We start from the raw sequence: 24,996 nt of genomic DNA, 5'->3' as shown, positions 1-24,996 counted from the left end.
CATATGAACATTCAAGTAAACTAACCTTTTAAAATTTCACAAGAACTGAGTTGTACAGTGTCTCATATGAGTGTTAATGTTGGAATGATTTCAGTTTCAATTTTATATTAAGACCATGGTGAAACTAGCTGATATTTAAAAAAAACTCATTCAACTAATAATGATCGCCTCTTATTTGTAAAGTAAAAAAAAATCAGTTGTTTTACATCACAAATTCATTAGATGACAACTAGCTACTCTATTTTTTTTCCTTTACTTTGCATATCTCTCCTTTAATTCATATTATGCTGCAAAGTCTACTGTTATCGTAGTGAATAAGGTGCTGACCTGAAGGTCACTCAAGTTTCTTCATAATAGAGTTCTTTGTCTTCAACAGCTGTATGACTGGCAACAGATGAAGCTTTCCCCATGGCAGTGTGTCTATGCTAAAGTACCCACTGAATTTCTTCCTGTTACACATTTAAAGAATAAAAGGTAGTAACAGCTCCTATGATATAGGAGCAGGCCAAGGTCAATCTTACAAGACTGCTATAGTCAAGTAGTGGTAAAAAGGCAATTTTGGACGTAAAATATGGTTCACCAGTGCCACATCCTTTAAAAAAAAAACACCTCTGGGGAAATGCCCATATTATTGGAAACAGTAGTATTTGCTTTACAGGATTAATTTAGGAATTAGCAACTGGTAGTTCCCAGACACCCAAGGGTCTGGTTTGTCAGTTCTCAACTCATCTTGCCCCAGCCTGTATACTATTGGGAAAGATTAGAGACAAAGACAAATGTACAGATGGGTTGTGCCTTTCTCAGGCAGAAAACTAATTGAAAACATGAGGAGGTGAAGTAAAATCTACTCCATTGCAAAATCTTACAGCCACAAGACATCTTGAGAAGAAATTTTGAGTATTGTAAGTGTCAAAGGAGTTTATCTTCTAGCTAGCTAATGTGCTTCTTTTCCTTAGCTCTCCCAGCCACTTTATAATCTGCATGAAAAAGAAGGGGAAAGAGTAAGGGCTATACATGCTAAAAGATAATTGAGGAAGTGAAAGATGCAGATTATTGCCCTTATCCTCTAATGGATGGACAATTTTAAAATGATCCAATTAGAACTTAATACTTTAGTTAAGAAGACCAATATATGAAGAATCGGACCATTCTATCTCCAATGTGAAGTCGAAGGCTTTCATGGCCAGCATCCATAGTTTTTCTGGCTATGTGGCCATATTCTAGAAGAGTTTCTTCCTGATGTTTTGCCAGCATCTGTGGCTGGCAAGATGCCAGCCACAGATGCTGGCGAAACGTCAGGAAGAAACTCTTCTAGAACATGGCCACATAGCCAGAAAAACCCACAAAAAACATTCTATCTCCCATATATCTCAAAACAAAGATCAACAAACTGAGAGCAAAATCTAAACTGAATGTTTCTACTGCTGGCATGTTCTCTCTACCCTGTATTGGAGAACAGCTCCAAATAATTCCTTACATAAGACAGAAAATGGAGTGATATGGCAGTGGTCATCTCCCCATGCTATAAAGAAATGTACATGTTCAAAGGTAGCAAGGGATAAAATGTGAGTGGGAAAACATTCTTTCATGCCTGAAATTAAGTTGATGATATGGTACCTCAAACCTCCTGTGTTTCTAAATATCTATGACTGGAATAATGTTGAAGACTAGAACACTTTTTAATTATCAGGAACCAATCTCTCACTGGCCTCCATCAGTGGGTTCTGTGTTAACAGATAAGTGATTGATTTACTATCCAGTTAACCTGGCACAGGACACTGGAATGCAATAATCAGCTACTGTTTGTATGCCTGTGAGAATTTGGTAAAACATGCAAGACAATAAGAAGTTAAGACATATGCAATTAGCAATAGTTACAAAATTAGCAAAATTTTCACAGTGTTCTTACAGCCTTTACTTTAAAAACACGAGTGTATCACTTACCACCACTATTGCTCAAACATTGTAAAATTGTCTCTCAGCCATGCAAATCACTTTGAAAAGGGAAAAAAGCAAACAACATTTCTTGGCATATTTAGACAGTGAGTGCAACTGTTGAAATTCAATTTTGAATCCTATGAACTAATCACTAGCACAATTTCCCACTTCTTGCAAGTGTTTTGTGATCAACATCCTTATATCTCATTTATATTCTGTGGGTGCCATGTGCCCAAAGTACCAGCCAAATCTGCAAAGCTGAATCCTGACAAATATCAAAAACAGTTGAACAAACAGAAGTTAGAGGAAGTTGATTTCCCCCCATCTCCCACATTTTCTCCATTTTTCATTCTCACTCTGAGAATATTAAGGTTTAACTTTGCTTACAGTTACATTTCTGCCTTTTAAAAAACGTTACACTGTCTGGGATATTTAGACTTGCTACTGACAGACAGTTTCCCACCCAGAACAAGAAAACCTCACAATGCCATTTGATCCCACTTTGCATCATTCAATTAGACACCATTTCACCATCAAAACAACCAACATTAACCTATGAAACAAACTCACTTCACTGTCACACACAGTGGGAGAAAGCCATCTGCCAGTCACTATGCCTCTCTATAAGGAGAGAATCCAGCTTCTCCTTACCTTATTTCATAAATTAATAATTTGTTAATCATAATCATTAAGCTTTAACTATTAAGCAGAATTCAAGTTTAGAAAACCAAGAATAAATTAGTTACAGCCTTGTAAACAATTGTTCCTTTGTTATACATTTGAAAAAAAGTTCCTCTGTAAAATAAATCAGATATTATACAAGGCACGCATTACACTTAAAAATTCAAAATGATGCCAAAAAACAGCCAGCAAATATTTCATCATCTTTCTTTGCTGGTTTAATTGTGCTGTGGGATACTGGAAAACATAAATATAAATTTGTTTATATTACAGTCATTTAAAAAGTCTTCCATGGCTGCACTCTTTCTTGTAAAATTTGTGCTATCCTATAGTGCTGTGTGATTTGAAAATTTGAAAAGAGTCTTCTCAGACACTCTCTACAAAGCTTCCAGGGAAAAGACCAGTTTTTCCATTTCGCTGCAATGTGCCTTTGAACCAGCCATCTTCACGTTTTTTGTGTACAAAAACAATGTCTCCTTCTTTAAGTTCAAGCTCAGCTTCACTCTGAGGAGGATAGGACACCACAACTCTGTATCTGTAAAGGAATATATATATATATATATATTTAGTTCAGGATATTACAGGAACTGTTTGTGCTTGTTTAAAAAAAATGTCAAAAAACAACTTGCCCAGGAAGCTTGCCTTGAACTGTTTACAGCTTGTCAGTCAAAAGATAAATATATTTTCTAAACAGAAAGTATATTAACACTATAATATCAAGTGAAATATACACGAGTCATCTTCACAGAATTCTCAATGAAGAAATAAATATTAAGGCTTTGAAGGCCATCCTCAAAAGGCAAGAAACAATTGGTAATGCCAGTTTGTCCAACAAGACAAGTTAATAATAATAAAATTTAAAATTTGGTACCCATCAACAGATTTTAATGTTTATAGCATAGAATAGCATACATGACCAAAGAATGCTTAGAGGAGTACATCATAACAGAGATTACATGTTCATATTAAATACACTGATCTCATTATTGCTGTAGATAGAAACAAATCAGTCAACAGGAGTAGAACTAACTGTAACATACCACTGACTAGAATATTTTAACTCTTTTTTGACAGTTACTATACCTTTTTAAATTTAGGAAATTAAATAAATTTCTGCATAGTTGTAGATAACTATCAGTTCAGTTATGGGATCGCCTCTATCCTCTTCTCAATAAAAGAACTGCTGTTAAGTGTTTGGTGGGAGAATATACATTTGTCCCTCTACATTTGTGGCTTTGACTTTTGCAGCTTTGATTATTCACCAATTTTATTAATATGTTCTCTCTAGAAATATTTAGGTCCTCCAGGACAACTCTGTGGTCAACTTTAACCAAATGTTGCACTGAAGGACCTAGTGATTCCTAGAGAGAACACTCCACTAGGTATTTGTAGCTCCTCCAGAGCAATTCTGTGGTCAACGTCTGGCAGATGTTGACGACAGAGTTGCACTGGAGGACTTAGAGATTCTTAGAAGAGGTGTTCTCTCAAATAAAAACAGTGTTTTTGTTATTTGTGGTTTTTCCACATTAACAGAGGTCCTGTGCCCCTAACCCCAGCGAATGTGGAGGGACAAGTGTATAGCTGGCCCTCTCTATCCATGGATTCCTTATCCATGGATTAAACAATGCACGGCTTGAAATATGTATATTGGTATCCATGGGGGGGGGGGGTCCTGGAACGACCCAAGACAATACCAAGGACTCATTGTATAACACTGTGCGTTGCTCTGATATTGAAAGTAAGAAAGCTTATGAAACAAACATTTGAATGAAAGAGAAACATAGGAAGTAAAACCATTTTCATATTACTTTCAACTCTCAAAATGACTGTCTCCCAATCTCAGTAACCATGAGTAAACTCATACAGAAATTCTTAAAATCAATGCAGTTTCATCATCAGGCACAGAAAAAAAGCTATATAGAGTTATAACTAGCTGGGACATGGATTTTCTTATTTAAAAAATCCTTGCAATAAAATTGTGAAAGATTGTATACAGGCAAAATTCCCCAAAGTATTAAAAAGTAGCTGATAAAATAATAATAATAATAATAAAATCTTTATTTATATCCCGCCCTTCCAAAAGATCAGGGCGGCTTACAATGGTGCAACGAGTGCAGACAAAATACATAGTTAAAAACACACAAACAACAATATCAACAGTCTAAAAAACAACAATAAAAGCCCCTTAGCCCAACCTCATGGCCACGGAAGAGGAGGGAGGCCCACAGGATATTTAATCGGGGAATGCCTGCTTGAATAGGAAGGTTTTGAGGTCCTTCCTAAATTGGGCCAGGGTGGTAGATGAGCGGAGCTCCGTGGGCAGCGTGTTCCAAAGGGCTGGGGCAGCAGGGGAAAAGGCCCTTCTCGAAGTAGAAGCTAACCTGGCCCCAGGCACCTTCAGCAATTGCTGCCCAGATGTTCTGAGGGTGCGAGGCGGATTGTACGGGGAGAGGTGGTCCTTTAGGTATCCTGGGCCCAAGCCATTTAGGGCTTTATAGGTAATAACCAACGCCTTACATTGGGCTCGGAAGCGAATGGGCAGCCAGTGAAGATCTTTGAGCACAGGTGTTATGTGGCTGGTCCTGGATACGCCAGTGACCAGCCGGGCTGCCATGTTCTGTACCATTTGGAGCTTCCGAGTTTGGTATAAGGGTTGCCCTATGTAGAGTACATTGCAGAAGTCCAGTCTCGAAGTTACCAGAGCATGTACAACAGTTTCTAGGTCCCTCTGGTCCAGGTATGGGCGCAGCTGGCGAATCAGCCGAAGCTGGTAACAAGTGCTCTTGACCGTCGCATTCACCTGAGCAGTCAGATGAAGCGACGAGTCAAGAAGCACTCCCAGACTGAGCACAGAGTCCTTCACAGGGAGCGTGACCCCATTCAGGACAGGTGGAACCACCGCCATTCCTGGACCAGGGGAACCTATCACTAGTACCTCCGTTTTCTCTGGATTTAGTTTGAGTCGGTTTTCCCTCATCCAGCCCATTACTGACTCCAGACAGGCCACGAGAGGAGAGACGCCATCCCCAGTCACTGCATCAGTCGGAGACATAGAGAAAATAATTTGGGTGTCATCAGCGTACTGATAACCCCGCGCCCCATGTCTCCGGATGATCTCTCCCAGCGGTTTCATGTAAATGTTAAATAGCATGGGAGACAGAATGGCTCCTTGAGGGACCCCAGTTTTAAGGGCCCGCTCGCTGGAGCACACGTCTCCCAGCTGCACCATCTGGGACCTCCCGGAGAGGTAGGAACGGAACCACTGGAGCGCAGTGCCCCCGATTCCCACCTCAGCCAGGCGCCCCAGAAGGATACCATGGTCTATGGTATCGAAAGCCGCTGAGATGTCCAAGAGCACCAACAGGGACACGCTTCCCCTGTCAGTGCTCAGACGGAGATCATCGACCAAGGCGACCATGGCCGTCTCAACCCCGTGACCCGCCCGGAAGCCAGTTTGAAATGGGTCCAGATAATCCGTTTCATCCAAGACCGTCTGAAGCTGGATCGCAACCGCCCTCTCGATCACCTGCCCCAAGAATGGTAGCAGCGAAACAGGCCGATAATTATTGTGAACCAGGGGGTCGAGGGAGGGCTTTTTTAGGATCGGTTTTACGATGGCCAATTTAAGATCCGATGGAAATCGCCCATCCCTCAAAGAGGTGTTAATTATCCGGTGTAACAATGACGTTACCACCGGTCCCCCCTGGGCCGCTAACCACGAGGGGCAGGGATCAAGGGAGCAGGTTGTTTTCCGAACACTTCCGAGGATCTTGTCCACATCCTCGGTACTCACCAACTCAAACTGATCCAGTGTAACATAGTCCACGGAGGCTCTGGACACTTCTACCCTAGGTTCTGCCACAATGTCGGCGTTCAGACCTTCGCTTATACGAGAAGTTTTATCCACGAAAAAGTCGTTAAACAGGTCGCAGCAGGCCTTAGAAGGTTCAAGGATCTGGTTCAGGGCAGGAGGGAGCTGGGTTAGCTCCCTGACCACCCTGAACAACTCTGCCGGACGCGACTCCGCGGACGCAATACGAGCACCATAGAACGAATTCTTTGTTGCTCGTATTGCCTCTCCATAGTCCTTTAACAGTTGGTCTAGGAGAGTCTTGTCATCTAAGCAAAGGTGTTTCCGCCAACGATACTCTAGCCGTCGCAGAACCTGCTTCCTCGCCCAGAGATCTTCCGTATACCAGGGCTTACGTTTGGAAGCGGGCCTGAGAGGGCGCTTGGGAGCGATTCTGTGTATAGCCCCAGAGAGACCGGTATTCCAAATACCGGTGAGGGCATCAACAGAGTCGCCGTCATTTCCAACCGTGAGCCCCTCTAAGGCTTCTTGGAACCTCTCAGGTTCCATCAGCCTTCGAGGGTGGACCATCCTAACTGGTCCACCACCCCCGGGGGGGATCTGGGTAGAAGCCTTGATTTTCACCTCTACCAGGAAATGATCCGTCCATGACAAGGGGGAAATATTAGCTATTTCCGCCCACGGATTTTCCGCCTCCGAACAGAAGACCAAATTGAGAGTATTACCCGCACAATGCGTAGGACCCTGTATCAGCTGGGACAGGCCCATGGCCGCCATGGTCTCCATGAATTCCCGAGCCGCACCGGATGGAACATAGTTGGCCGTGAGGGAGATGTTGAAGTCGCCCAGGACAAGAAGCCTGGGCGTCTCCAACATCAGCTCAGCGACCAGCTGTGTCAGCTCGTTAAGGGAGTCCGCTAATGCACGGGGTGGCCGATACACTAACAGAATCCCCAGACTGTCCCTAGCCTTTAGGGTCAGGTAAATACACTCGATATAGGAGGCCAAGGCTTTATGTTACCAAGAATTAGGTACAATTATAGAGCTGCAGAGGAAACACAAATAGCTACACTGCATTTGGATCAAATATATGCCTTCATTGTTATAAGCACAGAAGTAATTATTCTGTTGTCTTGTTTAGGTTAAAGCTCAGTCAGAAATGTATATATAATGTGCACTGAACAGCCTGATACAAAAGAAGCCAAAATATAATAATTTGAAAAGCTGTAACAGCTGTAACTTTTTTCCATTTCTGTTTTAACTATATTTTTCCCAAAATATTTTTTCTCATTGTTGAATATATATAATTTTAGGTGCCACTGCAGATTTTTTTTAAAAATACCAACATGAACATATACTATGTTAAGATTAGTATGTAAAGTGAGTGATTTTATGCATTATTATATAAATATAATGAGAAAAACTACATATGAAATCTCATAAATCTTATATATAATCTACCATATATACTCATCTATAAGTCAAAAAATTTATGCCCAAAAATTGACCCCAAAATCCAAGGTCGATTTATTTACAAGTCAGTATGGTAATGTGGTAGCAGCTCTTTCCCATGCAGTCAAGAGAGAGTTTATTTTTCTCCTGAGCAAAGCAGCAAGAGTCCTGGGTGATTGATTGCTCTTAAACAAACAAACAGTCCCTCTTCCACCCGCAACACCTCTGTCTGGGGAGTGAAGACTGAAATGAAATCTGAAATGCTGAAGCAAAAAGACTCTATTAGAGCCCCTCTTACCACATGCACACGTACACACACTGAAGGAGCCTCCAAGTTTTACCCTCGACTTGTCCACGAGTCATGGCAAAAATCCATAATTTGGGCCTCAAAACCTGCCCTCAACTTATACATGAGGTCGACTTATAATCGAGTATATACAGTACCCAAAATAAGTTTCCTCTGGTAACAGAAGCAAAATACATAAAAGCATGTATTATGAATCAACATTTGCTTATTGATGGTCTGAATTTGTTCTGTAAAAGCCCAAACATTTCAGCCTGTACATAAACTGATTTGTCTTTTTCTGGGACATTAACTCAAACACCAGTAAAAAATTCTGGAATTACAAATACATGGTCTCCAGTAGAATAGAAGATTGTAATAACAAACATTTCTACTAGTATTTGAATTAATGCCCCTGAAGAAAGCCAGCTAGTTTATGTACAGGCCAAAGCGTATTTGGCTTTTTAAGAATAAATTTAGATCATCAATAAGCATGTGGAGACCAGTCTCCTCTGACAGTACAAAACTATTTATTTAAATATTCTCCTGGCTTCATTTTATATACACTGGGCCCTTGGTATCTGCTGGGGTTTGCTTACAGGACCCCCTCCCCCGGTGGATACCAAAATCTGTGGGTGCTCAAGTCCCATGAAATACAATGGCACAGTAAAATAATGTCCCTTATATAATGTAGCAAAATCAAGGATTGCGTTTGAGAATTTATTTTTAAAAAATATTTTAAAGCCGTGAATGCTTGAATCCATGGATAAAGAATCTGTGAATACAGAGGGCCAACTGTATTCATATTTGGTTAAATAGAAGGAGACAGGATCCAAAAATTTCTGATGTTAACAGCCAAAGGTTTCTGGCCCAACATCTTTAATGTATGACCACATTATATACATTTTCACATTAATAGTTCCATCAACTGAAATATTCTTATAATAAATATATTTACTCTGAAATAAACAAGGGAAATACCTGTTGCTCATTGCAGAACACATGCTTTGCATGAAAAAGAATCAAGCAAAAGATGAAGAAACAAGTGATATTAAAGATTCTTGTGACTCTATATCCACTGCATGTCTGGCCTTTGGCCAATAGCACTGGCAGTCTGACTTGGCATACAGTAACTTCCTGTGTTTCTAAGGCTACAATCCTATGCACAGTTGCTAAACTCCACTGATCACAGCAAGGTTTACTTTTAAGTCATTTGAATAGGATTGCACTGTTCAGTGATACTTGCTTTTTAGTAAGACTAGAATTCAGCTTTGATCTAAGATTTATTTAATAATTTTCAGCTTTTAAAAACTTTTCTAAGGCCAGTACAGATGGGCACTTTGCACTGGCCTGGGCCTGAAATTAGAGCTAGATAGGGCTGGGTGTCGATGTGTGCCCAGCCTACTATTGGCACCCATATGCCATGATCTCTGGAAAACCCGCCTTGATCTCTGGAAAGGCGGGCTAGAAATAAAGCTTTTAATATTTATTATTATTATCATAGTGCACCCCCATTTACATGGGCCGCACCATGATGACACACATGCATCAGAGCGCCCAAACGTTATCATGGTGCGTGAGCACCATAATGACGCCTGTAAAGATAAGCTGCCTACAGTGGGTTCATTTTAAGGAGTGCGTCAGTGGTGACCTGTGCGGCTGCCGCAGAACCGACCTGGGGGAAAGATGGCTGCCCGTCTGTATAGCCCCTAAGTTAAGAGTCATTCAATCCCACCCCACCCCGAATTGTTACATATATTCTATTAAATGATGATGCAGGATATCACATTTACATGTTTCAGAGCAAAATTCATAATGCAGGGAAAATATGTAGTTGAATTAGTACGCTGAGTATTCTCATTTCCTGATCAAGAAGTTATAATATAAAAAGTGAACGTCTAATTATGAATGTTTCCCAAGAAGCAAGTCTTTTCACACCTCTGTGCTGGTCTATGACTACAATAAAAATGAACTTCACTTCACACCTTATATACTAGCAATTTTTCGTTGAATTTTCAGCTGCAGTTTTTCAAGTTGTACCACTGAAATATTATCTTATATAAACACATCCAGTGGGCCAATCCACCCTGCCACACCAACAAAGGAGGAAAAGAAGAGTGAGGAGCAGAGATAACAGCACTTATGGATGAAAATTGTGGTATGGGGATGTCTTTTCCTTCTAAGCTGGAATGATAGGAAATGCAATGGTAAACAGATGACACTGTACTGCCTTTCTTAATGTCTCTAACATGTTCACAGAATTAAGAAGGATGACACGGCTTTCATATGATTATCAGGCCGTCTTCTTATTTTGTTAGAGTAGACCAATCATAATCAGTGGTGTTAAGTGACATTTGACTGTCTCAATGATTTTTAGTAGGTCTACCCTAAGTATGACTATGTTTGGATCCAGCTCAGGAAATCAAACTGATGTTTTCCCTGCATATTTGACACATTTTTAAGCACTAACATGTCAAAAGCAAATGAATATTACAAATTTTGTGTGCCACTCAAATATAGAGCAGACTCTATGATATAATCTAAATGAGCAGTATTCCAGGAGAAAATCCATGTCCTGCCAACTGAGAAACAGTATGCCAAAACTGCAATCGGGGAAAAATGCTACTTTATGAGGAAACAGAAAGAAGACTAAGAGTTCAAATGTTTGTCTGGACTCTTTTCAATGGTTTAAAGATATTTAGCTGCAACAACAACAGCAACAATTCTTGTTGTTTCAATCCACTTCTGTTAACTACTGCCTCAAGCAGTAAAATATGTCACTTCAGACATAACAGAACATCTCACACCAAAATCTCACTACAAAAAAAAAGGTATCAAAATTCTAATATCATTTTTAACATTGACCCTTTCCAGATATATGCAAATGGCATATTACATGTAAATGACATGTAAACAGAGTATCATATTTCTAGTTACAGCAAAACAACTTACCGTTCACAGACCACAGGTCTAGATTCGTTATGGACTGGGCCCAATGAAGAGCAGGGCTGCCGCGGAGGTGGAGCTATAGGGATATTTGACTCCACAGTATTTGCTTTTCGATGCGTGTTCTCCTGCACTGATGTTGATGCTTCATTGTCCATGGGGCAGGATTCAGCTCTTCCATGACTGGAAACTGATGAGATCTCTGGACCTACAGCACCTTGTAGGGGAACCTCTGCACCTCCCTGCTCAACTTCCAGAGTTGGCGATGATGGGGGAGATGCTCGAGGTCTGCGCTTGGTAGCTGCTCCTGAAAGCAACTTCAACAGCCCCTTTTTTTCTTTCTGGAAATAAATGTCAGTACTATTTTAAAACAAAAATACTTACTAGATTAAAAAAACACAGAACCCACTAGATTACTCTGTTTTAAACACACAATGCCCTGCTGATCTCTGTTGGCTTTTGACAGTATCACCATCACATTTGCATAGGAGGGTTTTTCAGGTTTTCTGTCACATGAAGTATCTAGCTATAATCTGTGCAACTGACTTGTAAGGCAAATTTATATTTTATCTCCTTCAAGAACTCTGTTTATTATATACTTTCATAATTGATTATGTCTATGGCACACCTATTTAAATGTTAACATGTACTACTGGTTCTACTCTGTCCAAAGCAATTGTCTCCCAGACATCTTGTTGTTCTTGTTAAATGCCTTCGAGTCAACTGTGATTCATGCCAAACGCATGAATAAAAAACCTCCAAGCCCCCTGTCCTCAACTGTTTTGCCCACGTTGTGCAGGCTTCCTGGTCTGAGTCTATCCATCTGGTATGTGGTCTTGTCCTCCCATCTTTTCTAGCATTACTGTCTTTTCTAGTGAGTTGTGCCTTCTCATGATGTGGCCAAAGTACCACAGTCTCAATTTAGTCATCTTGGCTTTCAGGGTGAGTTCAGGTTTGATCTGTTCTAGGATCTATTTGTTTCTCTTTTTGGCGATCCATGGTATTCTTAGCTATCGTTAACCAGCACATTTCAAATGAATTTATTTTCTTTCTATCAGCTTTTTACATTGTTCAGCTCTCACAATCATACATGGTGATGGGAAATACAATGACTTGGACAATACTAACTTTAGTATTCAGTTTTATATATTTGCACTTTAGGATTTTGTTTAGTTATTTCATAGCTGCCTTTCTCAGTCCTTGCCCAATCAATGATTGATCCAAGGTATGAGAAGTCTTTAACTATTTCAATTTCTCCATAGCAATAGCAAGTTCATTTCTATACTACTTATCAGTGCACTTAAGCACTCCCTAAGTGGTTTACAATGTGTAAGCCAACTGTGCCCAACAAGCTGGGTATTCATTTTAGAGATCTCAGAAAGATGTACGCCTGAGTCGAGCCTGAGCACCTGGCTGGTAATGAACTCACAACCTTGTGGTTTGTGAGTGGCTGCAATACAGGCATTTATCCACAGCACCACCAGGTCTCTTATCTATATCTATATTTAATTTATGTAAATTCTCTGTGGCCATTATTTTTGTTTTCTTAATGTTCAACATTAAGCTTGCTTTATTACTTCTTTAACATTCTTTAGTAATTGTTCCACATCTTTATTGTTTTCTACCAGTGGAATGATATCATCTGCATATCTTAGAATGTTCATTTCTTTCCTATGATTTTCACTTTTTCTTGCTCTGTGTATGATGTTTTCTGCATGTAAGTTGAACAAGTAGGGTGATAGAATGCAGCCTTTTCTGACTCCCCTGTTGTTCCAAGTCCCCCTTGTCTTCATTTTTTCTCTGCTTGCTTTTATTGTTGGATGCCACTGTATTATTCAGATAGTGATCCAGGAGTTGGTGATCTCTCACCACACTCTTACCTCCTGACCAATAACCAGTCATCTTACTAAAGCTGCTAGCATTTAGCAAGAAACACTGGGACAAGTACGTATACTAGGGATGTTACATTAAAAAGCTAAGTGTGCAATCTTTGTTGCTTTACAAATCAAAAATATTTTTCTTTTTCTTTTATGAGAACTATGGTTAATCCTTACAATGTATTCTCATGCAATTCTCTAATTAAATAATCCTGGTCTAAAGAGTATAAGAAGAAAATATACTGGAAGTCCAGCATGACTGATAATTGAAACAATGAAACCTGTTTCATAAAATAGTTTCCAATGATTTTTAAAGCAATATTCTTTTAGCAACAGCAAGTTTTATATCCCATTGAGATTTTGTTCTCAAGGGAGCAGAAAGCTAGCTACTATCTAAGCAGTTTATTGCTTATATTAAAAAGTTAAACTTGACACTGCCTGATACTAAAGACTAAGGGCTGGTATATACCAGCATGAAAAGCCAGCTTCCAGCTGGATTGGACGCACGGCACATACCCCTATGATGCCTGGAAGCTGGCTTCACAGCTACTGGCTGCACACACAGCAGCAAGCTTCTGGGCACTCCGACAGCACAATGTTTAGATGCCGTACCTTAAAGCTGCAGCGGCGCGGAAAAGTTGGCTTTTTGCCAGCACAAAAAGGGGTGGCTCTTTGCCACTTCTTTTTCGGTTGGCAAAAAGGTGGACTGGGGCTGTGGCATGAAGTTGTTGCGGCTACAATCCAGCTTTCTCAGCAGTGGCCTCAAGCCACCCCTTCCTGGTAGTCTGTTCCTCCCTTAAGAAAATAACCAAATGACAACATTTGGAGAAGCCACTAATCAACAATAGGATTTAAAAATCCTTTTAATGTAATAGACAAAATGTTCTGAATTTTTAACTGCTATTCAGTTCGTATGCTGCATAGAGACAATGGAGAAGAACCAAATTCCATGCCCACCTTCCCATCTCTATCAGGTTTACTGGCAGTAGAAACCCCTGAAGCTGCTAAGGTGTTTTCAGGAGATGCTGGAGCTCCACTGTGAACAGTCACAATCCTCCCATTTGTATCTCCATCCAGAGATGCAGAAGTGCAAGGAGAGTTTAATGAAACCGCAGCACAAGCCAATGGGACATTGGTCCGGTTGATATTCACAGCCGTGATATAAGCAGCAGCATTTGAAAGCTGAGGTTGCAGCTGTTGTGGTGCAACAGAATGGTGTGGAATAATGACAGCAGCAGGAATAAGGCATGCTGAACTTTGAGCCTGAATTGGTGTCACGGTAGCTGTAGGTCTTTCTTGGTTGTGTATTGCAACTGGAATGACAGGAAGAAGTGCATTTTAAGAGAATTAAAAAACACACAACATCAAATCATGATAAAATGTACAATTCAGGAAACACCTGAAAATCTTCTCATTTGTTATATCATTCTTACTCTTCCTTCAAGTTGACATCTGGTAATAGCCTATCTCCATGGTGTGAACCTATGGCACATGTGCCCTGTTCCTCCTCTTCCTCCCGGGCCTTCAGCTGCCTCCCCAGAGGCAGCTAAAGGCACCGGGGGGGCGGAGGGGGGGGAGAGAAGAAGAGGAACAGGCATGCGCTTGTTCCTCTTCTTCCTCCCGGCCCTTCAGCTGTCTCCAGGCAGGTCCTGCCCTTAGAAGTAGAAGTCCTGCCCCCAGCATTGGCTAACACCCAGTGCGGGAACGCCTTTGAGTTTGGGCACTCAGTCTCTAAAAGGTTTGCCATGAGTGGCCTATCTTATCCCTGCAACAAATAAGAGAAAATTCAATAAACTATTGTGGTTTTTAAATTGCCAACTATTTGTATAGTTCAATAAATTACTACATGATTATGTTTCATTTCTTGACATATCTTAACATATTTTTTAAAAATTAATAAAGAATACATTCATATTACATGGAGAATAGATGAGCAAATTCACACAGAAACATATTGTATCTCCTCCTGTACTTGTTCTCAATCTATCTGAACTGACATAAGAAACCATTAAACTAGCAGATAATGAAAATCTTAATCCTCATTATTCTAGCACTTAATCTGAGGAATAAAGCAATATATTACCTGTTCTTACTGCGTTGCGAGCCTGGTTGACTGTCATTTGGCTAGTCATATGCATCAGAACCTTGGTCTGTGGGCTTGTTTGTATATGGGCTGCAGAGACCACAGCAGTTGGTACTGCACTGGAGTTCACTGTCACACCATTTCCCTGAAGTTTCTGCACTGTTCCTCCAGCAGTGGAAGCACTGACCATGGTTACCACCCGTCCTGACTGGCCAGCAGTAGATACAGGAACTTTTGCTTGGGAGGCACTTGTCACTGCCCTGTAAAAGGTAATATGATGCTTTAGGCCAAGATCCTATATACTTTCAGCATAATATAAATTGTACAGCAGCATACTTATGCTGTTTATGGACAGTTATAGGGGATTCCGCATTTGCACAACCAACTGTGAAATAGATATAATGGTTACTAAGCTCATCTGTTGCTCAATGATTGATTAGGTCTCAATAGTTGATTTGATTTCTCTGCATGTGTGCTTGTGAAATAATTAGTAGCACAAGGGATAAAACAAAACAATATGTGAGAAAGCCCAACTGCTTGCACAATTTCTTTTTTGGCAGCATAGTGCCTCAATAGGATTCCAACCTTGATCTACATCTTATTAAATCAGTCAAGCTACCATCTCCCTCCCACAACAAACCATTACAAGTTCAGTCCCCCTTATTCAAAATGCTTGGGACCAGAAGTGTTTTGGATTTCAGATTTTCTTTTGGATTTCAGAGTAATTCCATATACAGTACTTAATGAACACCTTATACACATAGCCTTAATGTAATTTTGTACAAATTTTAAAATAATTTTGAACATAAAACAAAGGCCATGTACACTGAAACTATCAGAAAGCAAAGGTATCAATACCCATTAAAAAGGTTTGGATTTTTGAGTATTTCAGAATTCCCAATACAGATGACTCAACCCTGTATCTTAGGTCTTAAACACACTACAGAAATAATCCAGTATCAGATCCCTTTAATTGCCCTGGCTCAGTGCTAGGGAATCTTGGGAATTGTAGTTTATTGTGGCACCAGAGCTCTCTAACAGGGAAGGCTAAATGTCTCTCAAAACTACAGTTCCCAGAATTACCTAGCATTGAGCCAGGACAGTTAAAGTACTATATATACTCATGTATAAGCCTAAAAAATTTAGTCAAAAAGTTAACCCCAAAAAATTGCATCGACTTATCCATGGGTCAATGTAAGTACTGTACTTTAACTCTTGTATAAAAAAGAAACCATCCCCTGGTGAGGGGTAAGAGTACAATCTGTCCTTGAAGCACTGCTCCTCACTCTGTCATCCATCCAGCCTTTAAGGAGTGCACCAACTCTTATGCCATCTCAAATTTTTTAAGTTCTTTTGTAAGTCACTGTTTTCCGTTTGCTTCATCCTTTAGATCCTTTGTTGCATACCCCTAAAATTTACCCTCAATTTATCCACGAGTCCATAATTTTGGCCCCCAAACCTGTCCTCGATTTATAGTTGAGTATATATGGCAGTCTCAAACTGGATTATTTCTGCAGTTTTGGACCACACAGAAAAAAGATATTCATAGAGGTTGTTCCTTTTATCTTTATAAAGATGAGTATGACAAATGACAGCCATACCTAGTAACTGGTGCCACATAGTTGCCAGGAAATACACCAATTTTGCTTGTATGCATGGAAGTTCCTTTAAACCAACCATCCTGACAACGTTCAAACACCAAAAACATCTCCCCTTTTCTCAGTTCCAGTTCATCTTCTTTTCTAGGAGCATATGGATAAATAGCAACATACCTGAAAAAGAAAAACATTCATGCAGGTCTGCAGGCTAAATAACAGGAACGTAAGAAACCTCTGCAGCCCAAATCACAGGTTTGCATAGTGGTTGCCGCTTGAAAATAGAACCACATGGTTTTCATTCAGAGTGAGAAGTTCCTTATATAGTCACCATAATTTTGACTACTGAAATGATTGTTAAGAGACCATCAAAGGGTCCCAGTTTCAGACCTTTCATCACCTATCAATATACAAGCATCCACTAATCAAATGTCCAATAGCTGGACAGTGATGGAAGACTCAGGGAAGGCTGTCTTCCATCTTGCCTCAAAGAGGCAGTGGTTAAACCACTTCTAAAAAAGCCTTTCCCTTGACCTGCTGTATAGAAACAATTACAGGCCAGCTTTTACCATTTTTAGGCAAGGTAATTGAGAGGACAGTCGCCATTCAACTCCAAGCAGTCTTGGATGAAATGGGTTATCTAGATCCATTTCAAACTGGATTTAGGACGGATTCCGGAATTGAAACCGTCATGGTCACCTTAGTCGATGATCTCCGTTTGGGCATCGACAGGGGAAGTGTGACCCTGCTGGTGCCCTTGGGGCAGAGTGTTGTCAGTACGCTGATGACACCCAAATATATTTCTCTATGGCTCAGACTGATGCAGTGACTAAGGATGGCGTCTCTCCTCTGAACACCTGTCTTAATGCGGTAATAGACTGGATGAGGGAAAATAAACTCAAATTGAATCCAGGTAAAATGGAGGTACTTGTAACAGGCACCCCTAATCCGAGAATGGAGTTATGTCAGCCAGTTCTGGATGAGGTTACACTTCCCCTGAAGGATTCTATCCACAGCTTGGGGGTGCTCCTGGATTCGTCGCTTCAACTGACGGCCCAGGTGGATGCAATGGTCAGGAGCACTTGCTATCAGCTTCGGCTGATACGCCAGCAGTGCCTCTTCCTGGAGCAGGGAGACCTTGAAACAGTAGTGCATGTGCTAGCAACCTCTCAACTCGATGTCTGCAATGCGCTCTACATGGGGCTACCCTCATGCCAAATTCGTAAACTTCAAATGGTACAAAATATGGCAGCTAGGCTGGTCACGGACACATCCAGGACTGCCCATATTACACTGGTTATAAAATCTCTCCACTGGCTCCCTATCAGTTTCTGGGCAAGGTACAAGGTGCTGGTTCTAACCTTTAAAGCCCTATATGACTTGGGTCTTGACTACTGTGGGAGTGCCTACTTCCATATAATCCTCCCCACACACTTGGGTCCTCTGGGAAGAATCTGCTACAACCTAAGAAGACCAGACTTTAAGCAGTGACCCACAGGACCTTCTCATCAGCCACTCCCAGACTCTGGAACAACCTGCCAGACGGGATCCGCCACACATTGGATGCCTTTAAAAGGCTATTAAGATGGATCTCTTCCGGCAGGCCTTTCCACACTATGTTATAACCATTAGACATGCCTCCCCCCCTCTATTGATACCGATATCAATATTGATTGAAACCATCGCCCCCGTCCCCCCCCTCTTCTCTAGAGGAAGACTCATTTCTTGCGCTAATCTGCCTGAAATTTTAGTGTATTCTATTGGACAGTTTTAAAATTTTTGATGTTTAATCTCTTTTTATGGCTTGATCACTGCTTTTAAGATTGGGGGGAGGATTGGGGTTTTGAGATTTTTAAATTGTAATTTTTAATTGTTTGATGTTTTATTTATACTGTTGGAATCCGCTTTAATTCCTTTGTGAAAAAGCGGAATACAAATAAATATTATTATTATTATTATTACAGCTGTAATATCCTTTCCTAATTTCATCTGCCTTCAGCCATTTGTATTAAATTCTTGAAGCCCATCTCAAACACTATTTGTCCACTGGCTGGTCCAAAAGAAAGGTGCAGCTAAGTTCTTGCTCCTCATGTCTGAATGGGCAAAGTTCCCAAAACAAACAAACAAATAAAAAACTACCTCTCACAAGTGCTGAGGCAGGAATCCATAGTTGTACAATTGGTTGCACAAGCACCAGAATATGTGACTGCTTACATAGCTGGAACAATCTATGGCACTAGCCCCCAAGTTTCCTCTGTTTGTTTTATTTTGGATTTTGCCATAACTTGTAACACCCACTTAAAGCCTGCTTTTTACTATCAACATTACTTCACAATTTAGATGGTGTTCTTCAAGGATGAGAAAACAAGTTAATTATTCATATGATTAGTGTTTCCACATCTGCATAGGAAACAGTCTGCAGAGACACATTTTATATATCTAACTGTAAATACCGTCATAGGTTTGACACATAATTAAAGAGAGGCAATGACTCAAGCCATATTCTATTGCTTTTATTTCTTTGCTACATGAATCAAACATTTCTCAACCAGATGGCAAGTTAAACATGTCTTGGGCACGTTAAAAACTGCCATAAGGGATGTCCTCAGGACGTCCTAGGTTTAAAAAGGGATGTCACTTGACGCCCCCAAGCCTAATACATCGTGAGGACGTACAAGATGGCGGCGCCCCATCTACATGGGGGCCACCATGATGGTGTCATGAATGTGCCGCCTCCAAACGAGGCAGCATGGATGTGACGCCATTGCACCACGCGAGGGCGCTTAGTGCGCCCTTTCGTCGGAGCAGGAAGGAGCTCCGAAACGGAGCTCTTTCCTGGTCTTGTGTCGCTGGGTGCAGGCTTTAGATGGCTGCGCCCAGCAACGCAGCCACCACGGGGTATCCTTGGGGCTTGAAGCCCCAAGGACACCCCTTTCCAGGCTGTGGGAAAGGGGCCTTTTGCCGCTTCCCCACAGCCTGGAAAGCAGCGGATCGGGGCCTCAGCGGCTGCCGCTCTAGCCACTGAGGCCCCAATCCAGCGGGGAAAGGGGAGGGTGCAGGCCGTCGCTTTTCGGTGGTCTGTAATGTGCCTTAGTCTATTCCAGAAAAGTCTCAGTTCTTGTTCTTTTGACAATCCTGGTTTTCCACACCATTTGAAGTTAATCACCAATACATTTCTATTTTACTTACACACTTGGTCTTGTCTGTGGTCTCAAATGTGTTATTTGCTCAGCTGATATGGGTGCAGATTTTTGAGCCACCCCTGAAGGAAGTCCAGTAGAAGCTGGGGCAATTATTGTAGCAGACAACAGAGGAGGCGGTGGTGGTGGCAGCAGAGGGGGGTTCATACTCTAAAGATAAAATAACATTTAAAAAAATAAAATGTGACATCTTGGCACAATATTAGTAGTAAATTGTATCCACAACCAGATACACAGAAAACCATGTACACTCTAAAACTGATGTAGATTCAGTAATAAATCCATGTTGCCATTTTTTTGATACAATATAAGTTGACAAGCGTGTTTTTCTTTTTCCTATAACAAAATTTTATGTAGCAAATAAACAAACTGAAAAACAGTTCAACTCCAAAATGTACCCATTTCAATGCAAATTCTTGGCAAATATCCAAAATACTTTCAAATGACTTCAATTGGTTTGAAATGGACTACAATTTATGTTGCTTTTGAAAATAGAATGTGAAACACAGTATGAAGAAAATTTCAATACAATCCACCCAAACTATTCATTTAAGAACAAAATTTCCTTTAACACATGAGTTACAAAAACCAAGTACAAAGCAGAGCCTTGTTACTATGCTGTTCTTACTCATTTTTATTATTCATGTATTTTAAATGCTAGGCTTTGAAATTCATGTTTATTAACACTAATAATGTCAACTAGATGAGCAGTTATTTTAAGAGGAAGGCTGTAATGGGGATCCGCTTTCCCCTCAGATTTCTGTTTCTTTTCTTTTCTTTTTTTTTAAATGCCCAAAGAAGCATTTGCTACATCTTTGATCTATGAAAGTTCAGATCAGTGCTTACGAAATTTGACTTCCCATCAGTCTCTGAGCTACAACAGGTATTGGCTGAAATAATACATTTTCTTATTTCAACTTCCAATGGAAAAGGAGTTCAAATCTATAAAAGGGGGGTGGTCTATTCAGTGGGTATTTATCCCAGGAAACAGGGCAAAACACACCAGGAAATAATGGGATAAAATCTACATACCAAGCATCCCAGGAAACATCTCCACAGGCTTCTAGTAAGGGACTGTGGTGATAAGGACACATACATGCCATGTAGACAGCGAAAATGCCAAGCCACTTTTATGTTACCATTTCCCCAAAACATCAAAAATGCACAGAACAAGACAGAAGCTCAAGAACTTCTGTAATATTCTCTATTAAAGTAGCAAAAAATGTACTCAGAAAATTGATACCTTGAATTCTCTCTTCCTCTTGTGGTCAAATTATTTTACCTCCCTGTCTGTTAAATTTTATAGTCAGTTAAATTTTACACTCTTCCGCTAAGCATTGCACACTAGCATACAACTGTAATTGAAAAGGATAAGGGTTGGAGAGCTTAATTTTTGGTTCCTTTTGGATGAAAATATAAGAGACAATGATATTACTTCATTTGCTATCTAGGAGTAGACAATACACACACCACATGAATAATACTGAAGATATAGATGTGGTTAATGTCCAGACTGAAAAATTACTAAATTTTTGAGTTCCAAGAAAAAAAAAAAAAAAAAAAAAAAGACAGGACATAAAAGTCATATAAGTATGTACCTACTTTGCTAGAAAGCCTAATGACAGGTGCACTTCTTACAATAGTACAGATGGGTTATTGACTCAAAAAGCAGAAAAGGAGCAAGTGATAACTTGTCTGAATAGTTAAGCAAGATTTTCAAGGCAAAAATGAAAATACCCAAAAAAGGAACAGAAAAGTCAACAACTGTACCTTTCTTTCAATGGAGAAAGAACTCCTTTTAGAAATCCACATGCCTTTCTGCATTTAACACCATGTTCATTTCAACATAAGTCAACAATTACCGTATCAACAGTAAGGAAGATTAAAAACTGAAGATAAAAAAAAATAGTTGAAAATGAGGAAATCTGAGGGGGTGCTGAAAAGTTCTTGGGCCAACCATGAAACGTACATGCTATTCCACATATTCACCACAAAGTTTAACCCATTTGGCACAATGTTTCTCAAGTTTCTTTAACCGTTTTAAAAAAAAGTCTGCCCACTGAAATACTGCTCTACTGCTGCTATCACCCCTGAGATATTTGAAAATTCTCTTCCTTTCAAACTTTTTATAAGGGTTTAAAACAGGATATAGATGGGAGCAAAATCTGGTGAGTATGGTGGATAGTCTTTGCAATCAAACCCCAAATTCTTGAAGAAAATCTATCATCTTGTCAGCCTTCTGAGCAGGTACATTGTCCTGCAAAAAGAAAACACCTTTCTGTAGCTTCCCTGGTCTTTTTTCTTCAATGCTGCCTCTAACTGGCACAACAGAGTACTGTAGTATTCTACATTAACTGTTTGGCCCTTCTGATGATAGACAATGATCAAAATACCTTCCTTATCGGGGGGGGGGGGGGTATTACCTTATACCCCCATATTACCTTATCAAAACTGTAACCAATAATGTAAATTATTGTCCTAGATTCTAGAAGGTGACAAGCAACAAGAATGGTGTGTGCAGCAATTTACACTGGTGCCTCGGGTTACGAAATTAATTCGTTCCGCCATTCCTTTCGTAACCCGAAAATTTCGTAACCCGAAACACTTTTCCGTTAGCACTGGAAAGCCTATAGCTGCACTTTGCAGCATTTGAATTTCGCGCCGAAATGAATTTCGTAACCCGAAAAATATTTCGTAACCCGAAACAGTTTTTGCCAATCTAACTTTTTCGTATCCCGGAAATTTCGTAACCCGATCATTTCGTATCCCGAGGCACCAGTGTATTGATACTTTGGGACTAGGACTTTTTCCTCGTAAGTGTAGAGTAATATGAAATAGACCAAATATAGGGTATTTCTTGCCCTTCAAATGCTGTTAGACATTTAGCTGACCATCCCTAGCCAGTGGTGAGTCTCAACAGCTTTAAGAAATATTCCCTTTACTGGATTAGGCCCAGTTTACAGCAAAGGCTTTGGTGCATGAAGCTAAACTGCCAGGCTGGAATCCTACTGAACATTTGGAACTATTTCATATTTATGATTGCCATTGTTTAGGGGATACATAGGAAGGGCGAAAGTCTCAGTCCTCGCTTACTATTCAGCAGCCACCCTGTTCTTCAAGAAGCAGTTAACTACCACCTCCTTTGTGCAAGCAATATCTACTGCGAATGGGGATTGTAACAGGACTTGCTACAGGGGACTTGATTTGGACTTCCTGCATGGCAGGGGGTTGGACTGGATGGCCCTTGTGGTCTCTTCCAACTCTATGATTCTAGGGGCCTGATTTTTGCCTATGCAATGGAAGAGACTGCTCACACAAGGAGTGGGAATATTAGTCTGCTACTTCTCAAGCACAGGAAGATAAGACACATACACGCACACCCCCATCAATCACAGTGGCTGCTCACCCAGTAAATGGGGATTGGGAGATTGTACCAGGATGCTTTATGTAGCCATGTAACTACTGTGGTTATGTAGCAACATAGTGCATAGACAATTCCAGCCTTGGAGCACTGAAACACACACACACAACTCTGTATTTGCTCTTAAATTCAGAATTATTAAAGTTTCCACATTTCTTCTGCATTTCTATGTATAGAACAGCAAGCTCTAAGAAATAACAATATTGAAGGTAAAAACAAGCATCTGGAAATAAACTGATCGGTGATGGACTGATTCAGCTCTTAAAAGCCCTGCAGATAAAATAAAATGATTTTCATCCCACTTGGTCATATAGATGAAGTACATAAAAATGAACAGTCAGGTGTGCTCCCTTTACGCCTGACTACCCTCTCATAAATAAACTCAAGATGCCTCTTAACAACAAAGTCACTGTAGAGGCAACGGAATGTTTTTCCCCTAAAATTATTTGTCCTTGTGGTTAATTTTGTAACTGGCATGCCATAAGATCTAACTAGTAATTTATGGAAACAGTTTGCTTGTCAAACAGTAAAATAAAATAGCTGCCTGCATTTCACTCAGTACATTGATGATAACACTAGAGGTGACTCAAGCCTCAAATATAAAGGAACACCCATGCTTAGTTAGTCCAACCTCTCAGATCTCAGTAGTAGATCTATAATTTCTTCAGTTCTTTCATAGACAGAGGTACAGGTATGTACAGGGCACATACAGACTAATTTGAGTTCTTAGATAAACTCTTCTTTATTTTGTAACTTTTTTTGACTAGCTACTCCAGGATTTTGGTTTGAATCTTAATACCTTTGGACATCTCATCAGGCCTCTAGCAGCTTGCAGACTAGAACTAACTGAAGTTCCTGGATGTGAGTATTTAATCTCAGCCTCCAAACCAAAATGCATTAGTCATGTGATGTGTCTCATTATTTATTTATTCAATTTAGATTTTATTCTAGCAAGCCCTCAATCATGATAAGGGGAGGGGGCAGGAATTTGGCCAGGATACAGATTCCAAACAAATGAGAAACAGCAAGAAATAAATTTACTGCCTCAAAGGACTGGAAAGAAAACTACGTTTAGTGGACATTTCCCCAAGGTGCTGACCTTTCCAGTCTCCAAAGATGGAGATGGGAGATGCCATCCATGACTCACCTGCCTCACTACGTGGAATACCACACGTACGTAGTGATAGGGGTGGTGGTTAATATTCTCTCAAGCCAGGTGATATACCAGATATAGCCCAATGACACCCAGGGAAATGATGCCGAACAAGTCCAAGGCCATGAAGAAGTAAAACAGTCCCTGGGATTCCAGAAAGAACAGAGCAACACCTGCTCCACAGAGGCCCATCCAGATGAGAACCAAGGCCAAAGCCACAGCAAAGACCACAGCAAAGACAGCCATGTCTCGGCTGTAAGGCTGCCAAAGGCCAACTGCCTAGGCCTTCTGGAACCTTGTGGCTCATGCAGCCCAGCTAATATGACCTCAGGGCTATGCAAATCTGCCATTGTTGGCTCAGCTCCATGGGTCTCCAGCCCCATGGCTCCAAGGAGAGCCTATTGTTATTTTCATTTATTTATTGGATTTATGCCCTGGCTTTTCTGAGCAGGTACATTGTCCTGCAAAAAGAAAACACCTTTCTGTAGCTTCCCTGGTCTTTTTTCTTCAATGCTGCCTCTAATTGGCACAACAGAGTAGTATTCTACATTAACTG

General features: G+C 40.5%; 1 protein-coding gene across 6 annotated transcripts in view; it reads right to left on the bottom strand.

The window, feature by feature from the left end:
- Window positions 1-24,996, bottom strand: part of SH3RF1 (SH3 domain containing ring finger 1) — a 96,042-nt gene that overhangs the window by 29,372 nt on the left and 41,674 nt on the right. For 4 of the 6 annotated variants that reach the window (XM_042467240.1, XM_042467236.1, XM_042467234.1 and 1 more), the window contains 5 exons: window positions 19,856-20,016; window positions 16,673-16,843; window positions 15,072-15,331; window positions 13,946-14,301; window positions 11,118-11,452 (listed from right to left, as the gene is read on the bottom strand). In XM_042467240.1, the coding sequence (XP_042323174.1) occupies window positions 11,118-11,452; window positions 13,946-14,301; window positions 15,072-15,331; window positions 16,673-16,843; window positions 19,856-20,016 (1,283 nt within the window). Of the gene's footprint in view, window positions 1-1,283; window positions 3,155-8,965; window positions 9,171-11,117; window positions 11,453-13,945; window positions 14,302-15,071; window positions 15,332-16,672; window positions 16,844-19,855; window positions 20,017-24,996 lie in introns of those variants that run through there. The other 2 variants (XM_042467237.1, XM_042467238.1) reach the window with 2 other exon arrangements.

The sequence above is a fragment of the Sceloporus undulatus genome, chromosome 5 (genome assembly GCF_019175285.1).
Source record: "Sceloporus undulatus isolate JIND9_A2432 ecotype Alabama chromosome 5, SceUnd_v1.1, whole genome shotgun sequence".
Classification (NCBI taxonomy): domain Eukaryota; kingdom Metazoa; phylum Chordata; class Lepidosauria; order Squamata; family Phrynosomatidae; genus Sceloporus; species Sceloporus undulatus.
Note: the sequence above shows the minus strand (reverse complement) of the source record. Positions and strands in the feature narration are given on the sequence as shown.